Raw genomic sequence first — 20,674 nt, 5'->3', positions numbered from 1 at the left:
GTGGCGTAATGTGCAGTGGCCTAGAGTAAACTGCAGTAGAGTAGAGTAGATCGTGGCATAAAGAGAGAAGGCCTAGGGTAGAGTGGTTCAGAGTAGAGTGCAGTAGTATGTAGTCGAGTACAGTGGTGCAGAATAGAGTGATACAAAAGGGGATGATGGACGGAGCGCTTGAGCAAATCAAACTCTCACCCCCAGTCAACTGATCTGGGTTTAATTCAGCACCATTCTTTAGCTCACTCCACCACCCCAGTTCAGGCATGGCCATATGCAAATCAGTCTGTTGAAGGAGTCGTTTCCGGAGCGAATAGGCAGGAGTGTTCGGTCGCCTGCTCGGGGGGTCCGGTCCTGGCGCAGAGGGGCGAAGCCAGTGCGGCAAAGGAGTGTCGGGTCGTCTCCGATGGTAAAAAAACTTCAATAGTAGTCTGGTGTTGGTAAAATTAGGGGTGGATGCAGCGAGATTACTGATTTTAGTAATCCCGGACCCGCGCCTACACGGACACCGGTCCGTGTTTGTACGAAGTCAAGCACAAAAGACACTGAGAAGTGCCCCGTCATTTTCGGACTAGGGGGCGTGTTTTTTGTTCTCTCCTCTTCCCATCGGCTGGAAGGTAAAATTCCAGCCAATGGGAAGAGGAGAGAAAGAAACGAAAAAACACACCCCTCAATCCCAAAAAGACGGGGCTTAAATGGACAGACGCCCCTCTCGCCCAATGGCTGGCCTCCGCTTAGGAAGCCAGCCAATGGAGAAGAGGGGCGGGTTCAAGCCCCACTCTCTAAGACATAAATTCTCGGAGCGAGACTGCGCAAGAATGCCTTTTGCTAGCAGAGACCTAAAAACACATCAATTCACTAGTGCTGTTAGCCAAGTGAATACAATGTGAAGTAAAGAAGCAAGGCTGAATAGAACAGAGACACTAACTGCAAAGGTCAGACAATCAACATACAGCCCCGAAGGGGAGCCTGACAATGAAGCAAGCCAGAACCAAGTGTCCTCTAGCTACCCAGCATTAAATCACATCTTGTGGACCACATCCAAAATCCCTTTGAAAGCGGAACTCCAGTTAAAAAGGGCACCTGAACAATGCAAGAATTATTCCATGACCCAGCAAACTTTATAAGAAGCCCACTTACACAGCCACACCAACCAATATATGCTAACAATAGTGGCACACAAAGGAAGCCAAACAAGCACTCAGAGAAAGTAAGCACCTCCCCCAAAATGTGAAAATCAGGGAAGACCATGTCCATGGAGGGTCAAGGACAAAAACAGGGGAACCATGAGACTGTCAAAAAACAAACCATGCACAGCAAGAGGTGAGCAGCCAAGAAAACACAAAAAAAACTGCATCAAAAGATCATGAGACCCAAAAGCCCAAATACAACCAACAACCAAGCAAAGAAAATATGAGAGAGGTAGTGTTGGGACAAATGTCCCCTGAAAGGTGAATAGGTTGTACCCCCTTGCCCGAGTGTCAGACTGCATGTGAAACTGGTATCCCGACTTTGTTTGGCCCCATCTGCATGCTAATCTAGCATGTGTGTAGAGGCCTGCGTCTGTCCCTCTTAATGCGAGGTCTAGAAATATTTCTGCAGACTGGAAGGGTGCGTAATGTGTGCCATCATATTAGTCATTGGATTACTGCACACACTGTGGGTAAGTAACATAACTCAGTGGTGGCAGCATACAGAGTTTTGTGAATCTTTGGTTGATGAGACCTTTTTCTCTGAAGAGAGCACAGTCACCTGAGAAGTCTTGCGTAAAGCTCCACTTCAATGAATACTCCGACGTTGTGCTGACATTCCATGTGCATATGTGGCTCAATGGTTAGAGCGGCAGACCCTGATGCAGAGGTCTAGCCCGGGACCAGGGTTCAATTCCCCGCCTCCGCGGGTCTTGGGCTCAAAATTCTACGGACCTGATAATTCTCGCCTCGGTGCCTATTCCAACCATGGACTTCCACTCTGCAACTCTGGGCAACAGCTTGCTTAATCTCCACAACGGCCCCCACAATGCTAAGGATGCCTGGCATCCACCTTGGGGGTGCCCAGGAGTGGACGCATCACAGGGAAAGCCAGGATGGGTTTCACAGCGGTATTCGTACAAGCGCCTTGAGACCCTTGCGGGTGAGTAGTGCGCTATACAAGTATCAATTTACATTTTACATTACAGTGTATGTATGTGCAATGATTGCATGTATGTGAAGTGAGTGCGTAGTGCATGGAGGATAGCAGAATGTGCATTTAGAATCTGAGTACTAGAACAACTGCGAACCATTTTGGATGGCTCCTGCTTTAGCCTGGCACAAGAAGGAGGATGGATATAGTTTTTCCAGACAGTGGAAGTGTGTTGACTGCATTCTTGTCTCGCGGGGGTATTTGCAGATGCTGAAATAAGGTAGAATGGAGATTGTGCTACTGGTGGAAATTCAATGGGGACCATGTCAGCCAAGGGCTCCTGTCTAGTTGTTCCCGAGCATGGCCAATTGGTAGATGATAAGGGTAGGACTTCAGTTTCTGTTGTATATACGGTTCTAGGCAGTGCTTTCCATTTTGTATGTCAATTATTGCCACTTTAGGCTCAGGAAAGTCAGCGCATCTATCTTGCATTGTGCTCTTGTTTTGTATACTCCTGGTTTAGGCAAGCTTCATTGAAACTTTCTATGAGAGCCATCACCTTACACAAACAAGCAGCCACAAAATGACTTTTGAGCAGAAGCTAAAAATAACATTTGAAAGAGAATCTAAACCCGTTCTAAAACCTCTGACAGGGAACCCCCATGTTTGCGACAAGGACTAAGGTACTTTTGCTCAGCGGGCACTGTGCTGGTCCTCTTGCCGCCCTACGCTCCATCGCGGGCGGCCTGAACTCTGGACTTTGTCCCAGTCCAATGTGACTCTTTTTAACCCGTAAAGCGCTTTTACTTCTTAGTGGTAGAACTGCATTTATACTTTAAAAACTCATAACAACTTCAACTCATCGGATTTTTGTTGTTCTGGTATTGTTTTATGTGCAACATCATAATCTAAATCTATGTAGTGTCTTTTTGTGGTGTTTTCATTGTGTTACTGTGTGTTGTGTTACACAAATACTTTACACATTGACTCTTTAGATTAGCCTGACTGGCCTGTGCCAAGCTACCAGAGGATGAGCACAGCTAATACTTTCGTGTGTATCTGACTTACCCCGACTAGGATTGTGGTCCCTGCTTGTACAGAGTACATACTCTGACAACCAGAAACCAATTTCTAACACTAACTGTTCCCAATATAAACCTTTTTGGTATTCAGCCTATTGAACAGATCTACGAACTACCAATCGGGGTAATTGATCACGAGTTGCACCTGTGATTAATTAAAAACGATACCTGTATCTTTGCCTCTGAGCTACCAAATATGGAGAGAGAGGGAAAGAGGGGAAATGGTGGAGCAGTGTAGAAAGAGAGAGGCGTGGTGAGATTCAGAGAGATGGAGAGAGAGGGAACAAACTCTGTAGGGCAATCACACTTCACCAGAGCTCATTGGTGAGGAGCCATCTTATAACTGACTCTTTTTTGAAGTGTGTTGTTTAGATGTGAGATTGAAAGTAATTTATTTTCAATAAAGATAAACACTGATCTGGACAGTACTTTATTGTGTCTGCTGCCCAAATTCTGCATTCTTGCCCACCACTCAACATCAGTGAGACGCCTTGGACTGCTAGCCCTTGCTACCATGAGAGTCAAGTGGAGAGGGGTGTACTTGGCCCAGTTTCAAGAGCTGAAGTTAGACAGATCCTAAGACAACATTAGCAATGACTACAACCACCATGTTTAGAGCCCAGTGAAATGACAAAATGTCTGACAGGAAAGCTGAACCCTTGTTCTAGAACAAAATACCAAACAGAATCCTACGCCAAAATAAACAAAAACAAAAAAGATAGGAGGGGGCCCTGCCCTAGAAGGCATAATTTGAACAACAACTGCCACCTCTATCTGGCTAGGACCCCACATGATAGAGAAACTCCGATATACCAGCAAAGCCTCTGATACTCAACCTCTAACATTGCAGCCACCTCCCGCAACTTGTGAACTAGGAGGCAGGAGCAAAGTGAGAGGGACACAGATGAAAAAAGTAGTGGGAACAGAGTCGCAAACAATGTGCAGGCATTCCATAGCTTTGAGACACACAAGCAGAGTGCCTGATAGGACGGAAAGTTTCTGTCAAGGCTGGAACCCAGACACCAGCCAGCCCTGGAAGATGGTGACAGACGGGGAGAAGAGACACCAAGCCAGCCACAAGCACAGCCATCAAACCCATGGATATGTGGGAAAGCTGCTTCCAGTGAAACAAAGGAAGTAGAGAATATAAGGAGGCCAGGCAACATCACACAACACAGCTTATGGAATTGACCGGAAGACCCACAGTGCCCTGGGGAATTCAGAAAACATGCCAGCTACAATTAATGTGCCCCTTCACCACAAAGGGGAGGTGGCAACCCCTGGAGAGCAGCCCCCATCCGAGGCACCAGCAACTGTGAACCTGGAGAGTGAAGTTCTTGGGTAAATGTAAATGTAAATGTAGTTGAGCTTATATAGCGCACAGCTCCCCGCAGTGGGTTTCCCGGCGCTTGCTTAGGTAACCAGTCCTGATATTCCCCTGTGTGATAGCCCCAGCAGGGTATCCACAAGGTGAAAATCAGGCATCCCGCCGCGAGGGGCCGTTGTGGAGATTAAGCAAGCTATTGCCCAGAGTCGCAGAGTGTGAACCCATGAGTCGAGAAGGCACCGGAGCGAGAATTATCGAGTCTGTGGAATTTTTTTAGTCAAAGACCCGCCGAGGCAGGGAATTGAACCCTGGTCCAGGACTGATCTCTGCTTCCGGGTCTGCCGCCTCTAACCCCTGAGCCACGCTTCTCCACAGCGATATACCTGCAGCCAGTGGCTGTAGCTACATGTTAGAACTGGGATTTCTGGTTGGCTAAGGCTTACGCCAAAGCCAGGCAGAAAACCCCATTCAAGTCAGGGCAAGGGAGTCACACGCCAAGATAACCCCTGCTCACCCCCTTGGTAGCTTGGCACTGCTCACCCCCTTGGTAGCTTGGCACGAGCTGACAGGCTTATCCCGGAGGCAATGTATAAAGCATTTGCGCACAACAGCAACAACATCCTAGGCACACCACAAAAGGAAGTCCACACAAGGTTATATAAAAATAACTTTTGTATTGTCAAAACACATCAGATAGTAATCACACAATATACATTGTGCCAACTGGCACGGGCAATATTCACACAGGATTATTTACACCGGGACAGGGCCACATGGGCCACTGTCAGAATCAACACTTAGCAGAAATAGCACTTCTAGAACTTAGAATAAGCGTAGCACAAAGTAACAATTAAAAATCACAACCAGTAACCACTGGCAACAGGTAGGTACACACTACGCAATACTAATAACCATAGGCCTAGATCACGCATGGACACATAACCTCTCTAGTATAAACTATACTAGGCAAAGAAAACTTCTAAGCATGAGCACCTTCATAAGTGTAACTCAAGCCTAAAGGCAAAGCACATTACGCATATTCTAATTTAGGCCTAACCAGTAAAAATACAGTATGCAATCTCCTCACTAGTCTAAACACATTAGACTCTGCCTCCTTAAGAATAAATCACATTTAGGGGCGTAACTCACAGTGAAGTAAACTCTCACTAACATAAACCTACACAGGTAAAGTAACCTCACAATCACAGTAACATCACATTGCACAAACATAACATTAGGCAATTACCATTATAAACATAGTAAAATCACATTGCGCAGGAATCACATACCAGCCAACTGGCCATCTCAAGAAAGGGACTCAAAAAGCCCTGTGTCCAGAATGGCAGGGCGCGCTGCCATCGCAGAGCCAGTCAGGGGTGCGCCACCGGCGCAAACTTAAACGTTGCAGCTGCCCACTAATTGCTGGGCAGCTGAGGACAAATCACAAGGGCCTAAACGTTGCAGCTGGCACCAATTGCTGCACAGCTGTAGAAGGCCTGGCACCACTGTGCCACTCTGTCCCTCACAAGGACTAATTGAGCCTAAACGGTGCAGCTGCCCACTAATTGCTGGGCAGATGACAAACGGCGACAGGGGCTCTCTGTAGCCCCTTGAAACAAATCTGCGCCATCTGCTGGAGCCCCATAGGCTTTGACACACTGCACACGTTGGAGCCACACAGGCTCTGACACCACACATGCCTAAACGTTGGAGCCACTGGCGCTAAAACAACCAAGGTGCATTTTTGGCTGGGGCCACCTAAGCTCTTAAATCAATAATGTGCCCCACCGAGCCACACATGGGCTCGGGAAACTAATGGGGCGTCGAGGGGGGGGGAGGGAGCCCGCAGGCTCCTTAAACAACTAGAAGTGCCCCCTATAAACAAATGGCCCTAAGGTGGGACAATCACGGGCCTTTTAAACAAGGTGTGCCACAGCATTGGAGTCATCCGAGACTCTGTTAAAAAAGTTGGGGCGGCCCACTGCCATCCGGGGCTTCCCTACCTGCACCACCCTCACTGTGCCTTTCTCCGACACCTACAGAAGTCCACACGGAGCCCCCAGCCCTTCTACTCACCAGGCTGTTCTTCTCCTGGCGGGGGCTCCTCCGGGCAACGGCACTTATTCTGCGGGTCTTCCTGCCATCACCGCGGGGCTCTCTCCTCCTGAGAGCCCGGCCTTTGCAAAAAGTGCCCGGCTTCACCCGGTCCCCCATCTCGGGACCGGGACTTGAAAGGTGGAGCCCTCAAGGCTCCGAGCTCTTCCTCTTTCGGCGGCAGTATCTCCGGTCTCCCTCTGCCCATGGGAGACCGGAAGGGCAGACCATGGCTTCCCCCAGGCAGGGGGAAGCGGAAACAACGTCCTACCGGCCCCGCCCACAACCAGGCGGCTGCCCGGATATCAGCTTCCGGTGCTTCTCCCGGGCCGACGGTGAATCTCGGGGGCCAAAAGAAAGAGCGGAACGGTCCCTGGCGGGGTGGGCACCTGCCAGGGGACTTAAAGTGTTCAATTAAGCGGGCAAATTCCGGGTGGGCACCGGCTGATAACAACAAGCGCTCCCAGGCGCTATAGTGGGAATAAACAAAGTGCTACCAAGCGCTGAGAAAAAGTAAAGCGCTCCCAGGCGCTTTAGAGCACACACGCTGGGGCGAGTAAAAATACAGCGCTCCCAGCGCTAGAAGAAACAAAGTAAAGCGCTATTAAGAGCTTGGGGGCCAAAATCAAGTGCTCCCAGGCGCTAGAGCGCAAGAAAAGGTCCATAAGTCCTTCAGGAGTCCAGGGGCTGGGCAGGGCCCAGGGAGGCAAGCCTTCCCCTGGGCCCAAGCAGCAGCACACCCCTGGCAGGATTCAAGTTGGCAAACAAGAACATTTTGTAAGGGGACACAGACCCTTTTTATACCCAAAATCCTTTGTCTAGCAGGGTGCAGGCAGTGTGAGAACCAGCTCCAACTGGTTATAGGGAACTCCTTTCACTGGCCAGGCTAGGGACATCAGACGCACCACAGGGGGTGGAGCCAGCATTGTGGAGGGAAAACCCAGCCCTATTCAGGTCCCAGGTGTACCCCTCCTCACATCAGCATCCTAATCACTCCATTCACAACCGGGGCAGACCCACCCAGACTCTTGGAGCCAGGCTCACCAGCCAGCTCCAGCCAATCACATGCCAGCACACTCACTACACACGCACACCCATGTCTAGAAGTGGCACTTCCACACTAGACACATTCATGCCGCATACATCATTGCGCAGCATTCAATCTCACGAGTTCGCACATACCAAACTCGACCCTGCACTCCCCACACATCAGGAACTACCATGGACACACATTCCCCATGCATTCCTATGGGAGGGCAGGTCACTCTCACCACACACACAGAGAGCGCACGCACTTTACACTGGACCACGGTGAAATAGTGCACAGAGACCTAAAATCACCAACACCAGGTTACAGAAACAGGCTAGGCAAAAGCAAAAAGTTTTGGGGTGAACCTGCCAAAAAGGGCCGGGTCCAACACTACACATTTAGAGTCAATCTGGCCAGGAACCCGAAAGTAAAGGCACTGGGAGCCAGTGGGCATCAAAGAATCAAGGGAGATTAGTGGAGTAGGGGGGGGGGGGGGACACCTGGAAGTTAGAAAACAGAGTTGTTCATGTGACCTTGTAACTAGGAATACCTATTGGCACACTGTATGTAGGGTGTCCCTAGCTCACACACCACTGTCCTCAGCATCCAGGAGAAACAGCATTTCAAGGCGGCATCAGGGACCAAGTCACACTGAAGACCAAACCCCATGAAGGGCCAATAGGCACAGCATAAGAGAAGGAAGACGTGGAGCAAACAGCAAGCTCTATAAATGTCAAACATGACAAAACATGAAGGAAACAGTTAGTCAGGTATGATACACTGACCACACCAACAATTGAAATGTGCCACAAAGGAGTTCACCAGTGTTTAAATAACAAGGAAAATGCCATCTCCCTGTGTGCATCACAGTAGGTATGTATTAAAATAACAATCGTCCTTTGGGACTCATTCAAAAAAACAGTACCTTCCTATGTGTCTTAGAGGGAACCCATGTTACTCAGACTTATTCATTGAACAAAAACCAATTACAAAGAAGTCAAAACACAGCGCTGATACACTTTGCATCTTGTAATGTTTTGACTCCAATTAAGTGTAACAAGCAACAAAATAAGTGATCATAGTGCAAACGATGCAATGCTCCAATGGTTATTATATGTACAAAAAATATAAGTAAAAGGCACTACAATTCCCAGTGGTTGAATGCATGCATTGCTAATATTCATAACAGAGTTTGCTTATTTCAGTGTGGATTCCCTTGAAGGTAAATTCCATGCAACAACGAAGGGCAAGGGTTTTTGACTTTTCAATCACGTTTGACTGTTAGGGTCTCTTCAGGGTGTAGTCATCTGACTACCAGGCCTACACATAAGAGAGACAGAAATAAATACACAATTTCTAAGGCCTGTGCTTTTACACACAGTATACTTCCATTAAGCAATCAATGAGTAACTCACCACCTAATAGTGAGATCATTTGTGTGACAGGAAGAACTACCAGGTCTTCAACCCATGTATGAACAAAGGTGTATACTAAAAACCAAAGGCGATAGGACTTCAATCCAACCGTGATGCTCGCGTCAACATGTTTCTGCCAATCTGATACCCTACTTCTAGGTGTGTGGCATACATCAGGACCAAACTCATGTAACATCACTCTACGGAAAAAATCTGTGAGAAGAATTAAAAAACATACAAATCAGTATGCCACATAGATTGTGAAAATATCCCTCACCGTTGTCACCCCCAAAATGTAGTTTTCTGGCCTTAATTCGCAATTCTTCAGACATGGTGAAAGCAGGACCTCATCTGTCATATGTGTCGCAAAACTGAGACTGCCCGGGGAAAAGTCTGACCACCTTTGGTTTTTAAAATACTTCTGCTATCCTCACCCACACTGGATAGCTCAAAGAGGGGACAAATTGAAGCGCTTCTCCCAGAGTGGGAGTAATAGCCCACACCGTGAACCGTTGGTTAAGGGGTGTGAGGAAGAACACTATGATAAAGGATGCCACCATATGATGGACGAGTGTTCTCGTCATTAAAAAAAAAAAAACTTTCAGGATTAGGAGATTTATGTTTGGGTTTGGTGAATGTACTGAAGTACCCATTGGTTTCAACCCAGACTGGATGCATTTATGTTATGTTTCTATAGGTTTTGGGAGCAATGCATTAAGGTCTTTAAACATTCCTGTGAGGCCCTTTTTTCTCTGCGGACCAGAATATTGTAGCCAGAATATCATCTGACAAATATTGTGCCCTTAATATAATTAACAAAAATACTACCCGCCTGGGACTTTATATTAAAAAATCTACACCCAATGGGACAATAGTTTTGTAAACTATATTTGGCACACAATATTTTACCAGACAATATTTCTGTAGCTGATATTCTGACATAAAACCAGAGCCAAGTCAATGAATACTTGATGTCTAATGGACATTGGAACAAGAATTTTATTTTGCCAATTCGATTTTCAAACTGAATATATTCAGATGTATAGACAAGTCTGTTACTGTGTCAAAAAGGCTGTAACTGTTGTGTATGCAGGATTTTGGAAAAACGTTAAGGAGGCTCTCTCTGAACAGATCTTTCCTGAAGGTTGAAGTAGGGCTGAAGTTGTGTCAATTATTTCTTTGATGCCTATGTGGAGCTTGCTGCTGGGAAGACAATTATAACCTTGATAAATGTGTCTTATCGAAAATAAAAACGACTTACATTAATTTCTAAGTATGCAAAAGAACCAACAAAGCTGTGAGCAAAGCGGGATCATCCAGTCGCTATAAACTTTTGGATTACAGAGCAGCACACAACAAAGACTTTGTTTTAATAGAGCAGCTAAAGAGGTTTTAACGCAATAGACCAGTTACATTGTCACATTGGCATCACATAAACTTTGTTTCACTTCAATGCAATGTTAATGTTGGTGTAAAACAATGAAACCATCAATTCTGTTTTAAACTACAAAAGTAACCTCACATTATGAACAGTAAACGACTAGTCCCATTTACTACAATACAGAATACATACATTTTACATACATAATCAATGTAATAAACTAAACAAAATAATTATTAGCAATGTATTACCTCACCCTATGAATCTCTACTAAGTATTTTCCCATCATTACTTTGAGGCCAAGTTCCTGAATGGCAATGCCAAATCAGCCAAGAGCAATTTCTTGTTAAACCCCTTTATTTATAAGTGTTCCTTATTGTCTAATATGGCAATACAAAAATGTCCAGGGCAGGGCAAAACGGTAATGACCACCTCCATGAGTACTTGCAACAGCATAAATATAAGCAGAACAATATTGCATTTATCTATCAACACATTTAAAGAAGACAATTCAAGCATCCAGTTGATCGCTTTTTCCACTAGACAGGACCCCCATCTCAGGGCCTATATTAGCCAGTGTGAGGTATGTACCATCCCGTTACTCCCCTGTCCAGTCCAATACCTCCTCACTTTCAGCAGACATATCTGCCATCTTATGCATGCCCCCAACCTTTTTTAGGTTTAGACTAGAGCGCTTACACTGCAGGATTATCTGTTTATGTACCTTGGCGGCTCTGGAGTATTGCCACAGAACGAGTCTGCTTCCGCTTTTTTTGCTTTATTTTTAGGGATTTTTTTTCACCGTTTTTTCAGAGGCTATGGTGTGACTTTATTTTTTTGCTCTCTGCTTCGCCAGCAAGGACAGCATATTTGCAAAAAAAGGTACGCATTTACCTGCTGGTGTCCGTGGCATTACTGCATCATCCATGACCTCCCCGAGTCCCGGTCCACGCTCAGTGGCTCCCTTCCCTGCCCCATCCACAGGCCTCTCAGAGGCCCGAGCCCCCATGCTACTGACCTCCAATCCGATAATCAGCAGTGCAGCTGCCTTGCTGTCTCCTCTGTTGGACTGCAAATGCATCTAGCCGACTCCTAGCATTAAGCGAGTTAAGCTAGCACTTGAGGCACCATTTTATCTTTAGCCGCCATATTGTACTGTGATCCAAAATTAGCTCCTGATTCATTAACTGTCTGCTCAGCGAAAAGCTGCTGCCCAGTTACGTCTTCTTATCATAGTCAAGGTTGAATCCTAATGCACTAATGAATAGCTTGTTCTGTCTTTGCATGCCTTTCCTTGCTCGTACCAGTGCTCCCACACTAGAGAGCGTTGAGTTTGAACAAGACAACCTTGAAAATGTGAAAACATCTTCCCGTTCTGCAGGTGGTAGCTCATCCTTCTGTGCCTCCTTTGCTCACCAGTGCCCGAGCTGGAAAATTCCTGTCTTGGCGGGTCTTTAGGGGTGTTAGAAATGCATATTATGTTTTACCAAGTGCTCTGAAGTCAGTCCCCTCGGTAGCATCTAAGGAAGCTAGCCTGACTAGACTCCGCTTGAGCACACTTCCTAATAAATAATGTGGTTTGTATTCTCTACTATTTCACTGACTCTTCATTTCTTGTGGAAGGATGAGAGGTGGCCGCGAGTGACCCGGGTGGCCCAATTCGGGTCATTTCCTTCACCTCCTTGCTGCTCACTAGCCCATTATGTCACCACTTTGTCAGAACCCTGCCATTTTCAATGAGCCCTGGCGTCGTTGGTGCCGCCCCAGTGGTTCAAAGAGGAGGGGGCTGTGGCCCAGGAGCACCAGCAGGTGGCAGAGTAACAGGGCTTGGCTAACCCACATACACCCTTGCTTCAGCAGCCGCTTCCTCACTTCTGCTCTCACTGTAGATTATGGACGAGGGCTGCATAAAAACGACAGTGTCCACTGACAATTTCTCCTGCTCTTCCTCTGGCAGATGTCCCCCTCACTCGGTCTCTGTTTCACTCCTCACTTGCTGAAAACTGAGACTTCAAAAACTACTCTTACCATCTCTTTCCACTCTTTTCCTACCCTTCATTCGTTCCCCAGTGAAATGGATCCAAAAGAGGAAATTAACACTTTTGCTGGAAATGTCCTCTTTACGTCATTTTTCTTTTACAAAGTGTAGCCTCGGGACGGAGAGAAACAAAGTTTAAAAATACGAAAAGTAACTAAATAAAGCAAGACAGAGTGGTAGCAAACTGACCAGATTGGTTGTGTTTAAACCCAAACACATTAGCGCCACTTTACAGAATTTGCCAGTGAAGCGCTACTTTTATTTTCTCGCCTTTCCGTGACCAACATTGTTTTCCCCTGGTGGGGTTGTGCACCATGCCTGGTGGTCCTGCAATACCTGGTTGATATATGGAGTAGAACATGTTTAATGTGATCCTTTTCAGCTGTTTTCCTCATTTTAGTTTATAAAGTATGTACTGCAGCTCTGTGTTCAGGAATGTGGTCTTTTTAAACCATACTGCTTACGTTTTGTAAGGATATAAGCAACGAACATTGAAAAGGGTCTCTTCTAGGCCCTGTAACTATGTCCTTAACTTTTCAGGAAAAAACACTCACTGATTTTTGAATAAAGACGAATGCGAAAGTGTTACGGCAACCATGTTGTTCCTGCTTACATTGCACATGCTTTACCTAATCTCGCATTCCCTATGAGGGTTTGCTTTTTCCAGGAAATAACTTCTTTTTCAGGCAGCATTTTACTCTTTGCTAGTGCATAATTTGAATAGAGTGACATCCAGGTGTTCATAGCAGTGCACAGTTCGGTTGCAGCTAAAGGCAGTGTCAGTTTCTCTCAGTGAGGCAGTATTGTGATCAGTGGGGGAAGAGGGTGTGGCACCAACTCAGCACCACCTCAGCATCAGAGCAGCACCAGTCAGCGTCTCTCAGCACCACTTTTACATCACTCATCAGCACCTGAGCCCCACCACAACATTACTCAGCCCCAGCACCAGTGCAGTACCACCTCCGCACATGCTCAACACCACCTCACTATCAGCACTCTTTATGGTTGTTTCGGCTAATAAAAAAAAAAAAAGCTATAAAACATGCATCAGAACAGGGCAGGAATTTGCCAGCATTGCAAGAACAAAAAATCTAGAAGACATTTTTTTGTGTTTTTTTTTTTAATAGGGTCGTTCAGTTCTACATAATATCTTCGTTATATATAAAATTACAAAAAATCTTGCAATGCCTTTGTATTGTATCTTATCAACATGCTGTACAGCAGCCACACTGCTCTACACCATAGCTTAAATACATTGGCAAAGCCAATAGCTCTCTCTGGTTAAACATTTATAAGGTCCCAAAGGCAAGACCTATTGGCTATGCCAATGCTTTATCTAGGAAGGGGTGGGGTGAGTTTTGACATGCCATCCTCTAACATACAAACGGCACCATATCAATATATCTGCCTTCGCGCAACTTCTCAAACACAAAACACAGAAAGATTTGTGAATGGTTGTTATGTGAAGAGGCTGTACAATCGATTATATGTGGGCTTCTATCATCGAAGCGTTGTTGTAAAATGACCTTTTGGCTAGTATCACAGTTGACAGCTGAAAGCAGTGGCCTTTAAATCCTTGAAATTGATTTATTTTGCCCTTGCTGCGGTAATGAGACTACGTGAGTTTGAAAAAAAATGACCCATAGGTACATCTGTTGTCATACCGGAAATGCTTCCAAATCGCCATGTCCTATCAAGTTAAATATCGAAATTCTCATTTTCTGACAATATGTTTCAGAGAAGTGCCTTGACATCGCTCTCCACGTTTATACTGGTGATCTCCGGGACTGACGTCTCGAATTTCTTCGCGAGCGACTTCCGCTGTCTTCCAGTATGTTTTATCGCTCTGGTATGTTGGGATTCCAATGCAGTCACCCACTCGGCAGTAAATCTCGTTTATGAGCTCATTCAGCGATAAAAGTTTCACCTTGATCAAGCCTGCACTCCGCTTTCAGCAGGTTGTGATGTCTGTTCACCCAGTCAATATTTTCTCTGTGCATGCTGGGACTTGTATTTCTGATTTTGTAAGGGATAACCCGGGCAAGTCCCAAACTGCAAAGCACAAAAAAACCCACACACAACAAATACGCACAGCTGTACTGACTTGCGGCACTGTCAAATTTGAGAGTTCCGACCACATACATCTGCTCAAGTGAATGATGCACACAGACTTCGATAGTTGTGACTGAGGGTGCAGCCCCCAGCTATGGCCACGGTCTCTTACCTGTGCTCAAGTGAACGACAAGAATGAGCGCCAAGCCAGGCCCGGTCATCTCTTCTTCCAGCCGTCGGCACTCACTGCCTGCCAATAGATTCGGAGTGAAACTCAAACCACGACGTTAAAAAAATAAATACAAGACTAAAAGATTTGAAAAGCTGAGCGTTCAGTTGGGAAGCGGGGTTTCTCTTCAGCACCCTAAGAAGTCGGCGCTCAGGAGCGAAGGAACCAGAGAGTGTATTTGAAGTTAGCCTTTCTTCGATCGGCCTTCAGCCGGCTCGTCCTCTTAACACAAGTGTGTGTCTCTGAACCGGTTTTGATGATGATCCACAGGTGCGCTTCAGGGCGGGGATACCAGGGACAGGGAGGGATCCAATCACCTGAGTGCAGCAGAAACATGCCAGCAGCCTCACACATACTCCCGGGGCACGGAAAAGAGGTGTGGGGTGACTGGGCTCCCCGGAGGGCGCGGTCACTCAACACAAGAGCTTCTAATGACCCTGTCCCTTCTCGGTCGCCTTAGGCTGTTAATTTCTGGTTTTGTTTTTAAACCTGCAGAAACCGGCAATGGCAGGGGTAGGGTTTCTTGTGTGTGTGTTTGTGTAGTGAGCAGGGCGGTAGATTTCAAAACCCGGACCATTGTTTTACACAATAAGAGGGGAGAAATCTCTATCTTGAAATTTGGGACAAAGAGCCCCAGTGCGTTCCTCATTCACTTTGTATTTCATCTGGGCCACCTCTACAAAAGGAAGTTGTATAATGAGTAGGAATATTTTAACAGGCTCTGTTAATTAAATTGTTAGTGATTTGTGGTCAAAAGTGTCATGGGTGAAACCCTTAGTTCTACTTTAAGTATAAATGCCTCTGCTATGTTATGTGTGTTTGTAAAGTGCACTCTTACCCGCAAGGGTACCCTGAGGCTGAGCAAGTGTGTGTGCCAGATCTGCCTTTGGTAGGTTGGTTGATTGAAAATCCCGGTCTCCAGCTTTTTGTGCGATACACGATGAGAGGAGGTGGCTCTGATGTGGAGTGGGAGGTGTTCCACGCTTTGAGCGATGATGGCGAAAGGTTCTATGTATGCGTGGGATGTGTGCGAGTAGGAGTCCTGCGACGCGGAGGTATCTGGGTGGTTGGTTGAAGGAGATGGAACTGTTCAGGTAGGTGGAGCCTATGTTGTTTAATATCTTGAATGCGTGTGTATGGAGTTTGAATTGAGCGCGTTAGTGTATAGGTAGCCAATGGAGTTCCCTGAGGTCAATTGTCGAAGTGGGGAATAAAAAGTAGGGGAACTTTGGGTGGAGAATCAGCGGGCGGGAATAACCGAAGATTGGATCAGTGGGCGGAGTCAGGGGTGTGGCTAGAAATCGCAAAACATACCAATTTTTTGTGCGGTGAGCATTTCACTGACCAGTTACAGCTTATAACGGTATTTAATTCAAATAATGGATAAACATGTATATTTGAGGTTTAATTCAGGAAAAAGCAAATACTCATAGGGGATACAGGTTTATGTTAAGTGTGTGAAATATAAGCAGGAACAATTGCATGGGCGCAAATTCAGGATGGCGAGTGTAAATATTCAGGACAAGGGGTCAAAATTCTGGACAAAAATTCAGGGCAGGAGGTCAAAATTCAGGACAAACATTCCAGGCAACAGGTATGCTTTGCAGACACATCAGTAGATGTCATGCAATACTATATAAATAAATAGGCAAGGAACATAAGTACAAGTCACTTCTCCTACCCGTCACTGCTCCTTCCCTGTCATTTCTCCTGCCCCGTCACCACTCCTGCCCGTTTACCGCTCCTGCCCATTCACTGCTCCTGCCCGTTCACCGCTCCTGCCCGTTCACCGCTCATGCTCATGCCTAATCACTGCTCCTGCCCAATCACTTCTCCTGCACAATCACTGCTCCTGCCCAGTTATTTCTCCTGCCTCGTCACTTTTCCTGCCCCGTCACTTTTTCTGCCCCGTCACTTCTCCTGCCCCGTCACTTCTCCTGCCCCAACACTTCTCCTGCCCCGTCACTGCTCTTGCCCCGTCACCGCTCCTGCTCCGTCACCTCTCCTGCCCTGTCACCTCTCCTGCCCCGTCTACCAATCCTGCCCCGTCTACCGCTCCTGCCCTGTCTACCGCTCCTGCCCCATCTACCGCTCCTGCCCCATCTACCGGTCCTCCCCATCTACCACTCCTGCCCCGTCCACCGCTCCTACCCATTCACCGTTCCTACCCATTCACCGCTCCTACGCGTCACTTCTCCTGCCCTGTCACTTCTCCTGCCCCGTCACTTCTCCTACCCCGTCACTGCTCCTGCCCCATCCACTGCTCCTGCCCCATCCACTGCTCTTGCCCCGTCCACAGCTCTTGCCCCGTCCACTGCTCCTGCCCTGTCCACTGCACCTGCCCCTTTCACCTCTCCTGCCCCGTTCACTGCTCCTGTCCTTTCACCGCTCTCGCTTGGTTACCATTCCTGCTCATGCCTAATCACTTCTCCTGCCCCATCACTTCTCCTGCCCCATCACCTCTCCTGCCCCATCACCTCTACTGCCCAGTCACCTCTCCTGCCCCGTCACCACTCCTGCCATTCACTGCTCCTGCCGTTCCCTGCTCCTGTTCGGTCAGCACATCAGTGTCCTGCCACTGATCCTGACGCCTCACCTCTCCTGCCCTGTCACTTTTCCTGCCCGTCACTTCTTTTGCTCGTTACTTCTCCTGCCCGGTCACCTCTCCTGCCCCGTCACCTCTCCTGCCCCATCACCTCTCCTGCCCCATCACCTCTCCTGCCCCGTCACCTCTCCATCCCTGCTGCCTCTCCTTCCCTGTCACTTCTACCTGCCCCTTCACTTCTCCTGCCCTGTCACTTCTCCTGCCCTGTCACTTCTCCTGGCCTGTCACTTCTCCTGCCCATTACTTCTCCTGAGCGGTCACCTCTCCTGCCCCATCACCTCTCTTTTCCTGTCTCCTCTTCTGTCCCTTCATAGCTCCTGCCTAGTTCACTCTGTGTATTACATTGACAAATTTCACATGGTGGCAAGTTCCCCACAGTACTCTGTCTGGTGAAAGCTCCTCTGTAATCACTAACTCAGCAGGATATCCTAAAGGCAGAAGGTGGTGCATTGTCATTCGAAAGGCGACAATCAGACTCAATCGGAATGACAATGGGCCTGCCCTCAGTCTGTGAGAGCTCAGGGAGGGGCTGCTGCAGCCTCTGGAGTTCAACAGAGAAGTGTGAACCGCCCCTGAAAGTTGAAAGAAAAAGTTACTGTTTTAAAGTTGGACTATTCTTGCCATCCCGGGATTCTTTTTTGAAAGAAAGAAGTAGGGGAATGGACTGAAATAATTTTTAAAAGTAGGGGCACGCCGTGCCCTTCCAATCCTGCCCACTTCTACCACTGCCTGAGGTGTGGTATGAACTGAGTTGTGTGTGGGAGGTTGAAGGTTAGTCTGGCTGCTGAGTTTTGGATGATTTGTAGTCTTCTAATGAGTTGCTTGATGATCCCGGCACTGAGGCTGCTCCCATAGTTACATTTGTTGGTGACAAGGGCACGAGTGAGAGTTTTTCTAGGGTTGCTTGGGAGTCATTTGAAAGCCTTACCCAGCATCTGCAGGGTGTGGTGCCTCTGCAGAATCACATCACTCACACACCAAAAACACAATATTATTGGCAACCAACTAGTCCACGTGGGCGGCAAAGGATATCGAATGCTCAGTAACAAAGAGCATATTTCGACACCTCTAATACAAATATTCAAGCAAGTCAGCAAGTGGTGCAGGCATTCTGTGGTAAACATTTCCACTTAGTCTAAAGGCGGAACTGGCTTTCCCCTGTAGGTAAAGGTGACATGTTTCTTAGAGAAAAATATCTGCCTTGTGTGTGTGTTTAAGGGGTTTGGAAGGGCCAGGAGCTGTTAATGGAAAACAGTTTGGGTAAACCTTTAGGCCTTGAATATGAGTTTCGTGGTGAAAATCACCAAACTTGTACTTCAGATAAATAGTGATTCCATGGGGTTCCTTAAATAACACACATGCTAAATAACACTGATAATGAACAGGCGCCCCCCACGCTTAGGGGAGGGGTGCCCTCAGTCGCGCCAACGGACTGAGCCACCTCCGGGGACAGGAAGGGAGGCCGGATGTATGTGGAGGCCAGCAGATGTCATGGGAGGTGCCATGATTCGCTCCCTGTTCTCTCGTACCCACCACCAGGGGGCCACATAGTGGGACTTTCCAGTCTTTTAATAAGCTTCCAGGCCCTCCCCTGCATGCATATTCTGACTTCCAGTCATTTGGACACTTATTGGGAACTGATATCCATTCCCAATCCATGCCGGGTTTTGTGAAAGCCAGCCTGCTCATACTTGAAGCCAGCCTGCTTATGCTTAAAACTCCATTACCCAGAATTCTCTGCTCACTGCTTTGTCTCTACCCCTGCATATCAAGGATGGGTGGAGGAATGCAGCTCACCTGTGGCTGGTTGCTGCTAGCCTGCTCACACCTGCTGCATGTGATTACTGTGAGCTCTTTTAAGTCCCAGCTCCGTTCAGGCCAAGGTTGGTCATTGTAGCTGTTTACCTGTGCGACCAAGCCTTGTTTCCAGTGCTCCCTGAGCTTTTGCTATCCTTGCTTCCAGTGTTTCCTGAGCTTTAGTTATGCCTTGTACCTGACCTGCTGCTGTTTTCCTTGTTCCTGAAATAGCACTGCCTGCAGTGCTTCCTTGACCCCTGAGCCTTAGTATTCCTTGTTCCTGAACTGCATCAGTCTCCCGTCACCTGAATTAGTAATGCTTGAAGTGCCACCTTGTTTCCTGAGTGCCTGAGCTATAGCTATTCCTTTTTTTTTTTTTTTTTTTTAATCCTCATTTGCCGTCTTGCCGCCCATGTCTTTATTCCTTTCCAACCTCTGGGCTGTTATTGTCTCTTAGGCTGGTCTAGAGTAATGGGGCGTAGACAACACATATTTTTGAGTCTGATCCCCTCTCGACTCTCCTTCTTGACCACCTGACCCAAGATGTGTATCCTCCACCATCTCTATTCCTCGTTATCGAATCCAAATTCCAGCGAGACAGGCACGGGCTTAATCATTGGATTTTTAACATAAATATAACTTTAACCAAAATTTTGCAGGAAGGGTATCCAAAAACCTCTATTTCTTTTAGAGAAATCTAGCATGTCTAACTTTGCTATGTATCTCATAGCTAATATCCAGTCCAATAAGGTAGGACTGAGTGGTGAAACCCATAGTTTACATATCTCTCGACGTGCTAATAACATAGCATAAAAAATAAGTCTAACATTGTTACCCAAAACTCTATTTTGTAAATCATATCTCCCAGAAATAATTAATTCGGGGCTTACCTCGATGGGTTGGTTCAATGATTTGGAAAGGGAGTTACTCACGTCAATCCAGAATTGTTTGATATTCGGGCATGATACGAACATGTGTAAGTCATCAACATTTGGGGCTTTACATTTTGGACATTCCACCAATCCTCCGTCTTTAAATTTAGAAAGCCTGTACGGGGACCAGTATGCCCTGTGGATAGTAAATAAAACATTTCGCCTTAGATTGGCAGGTTTAACAATTCTATATAGCATGCTCATAGTTACTTGCCATTGGTCTTCTGTAGCAATCCTTGGCAAGCTATTCTTCCACAGGGTCTCAGGTAGATCAAATATCCCATCCTCCATTTCCAATATTCGCCAGTACCAGCAAGCAACTTCCTTCTTAAAAACTGTTAGCTCCAGTTTTAGTTCAAAATCATTTTCCCGTCCAATCCCTGATCCTGCATGGTTTGCCCAACTTTGAATCTGTAAGTACTTGTATTTTGAAAAAACTGAGCCCCAGTTTTGTTGACATGAACTCCAGGGAATTAATTTTCCATCTTGAAATAAATCTCTCCATCTTTGTAGGGCTGGCTCCTTTGTCAAATTTAAAGCTAACGCATCTCTTGTCCAGGTCGGAGCTCCCGGCGAT

General features: G+C 46.8%; 1 protein-coding gene across 1 annotated transcript in view; it reads right to left on the bottom strand.

Moving 5' to 3' along the window:
* The window catches only part of LOC147703604 (serine protease 33-like), an 82,362-nt gene extending 67,154 nt beyond the window's left edge, over positions 1-15,208 (bottom strand). Inside the window, exon 1 of the mRNA XM_086931940.1 lies at positions 14,707-15,208. Coding sequence (XP_086788066.1) covers positions 14,707-14,755 — 49 coding nt within the window. The 5' untranslated portion in view covers positions 14,756-15,208. The remainder of the gene's footprint in view (positions 1-14,706) is intronic.
* Between the last annotated feature and the right edge of the window lie 5,466 nt (positions 15,209-20,674).

Source organism: Lissotriton vulgaris, chromosome 7 (assembly GCF_964263255.1).
Source record: "Lissotriton vulgaris chromosome 7, aLisVul1.2, whole genome shotgun sequence".
Classification (NCBI taxonomy): Eukaryota; Metazoa; Chordata; class Amphibia; order Caudata; family Salamandridae; genus Lissotriton; species Lissotriton vulgaris.
This window is presented reverse-complemented; position numbering and strand designations above follow the sequence as displayed.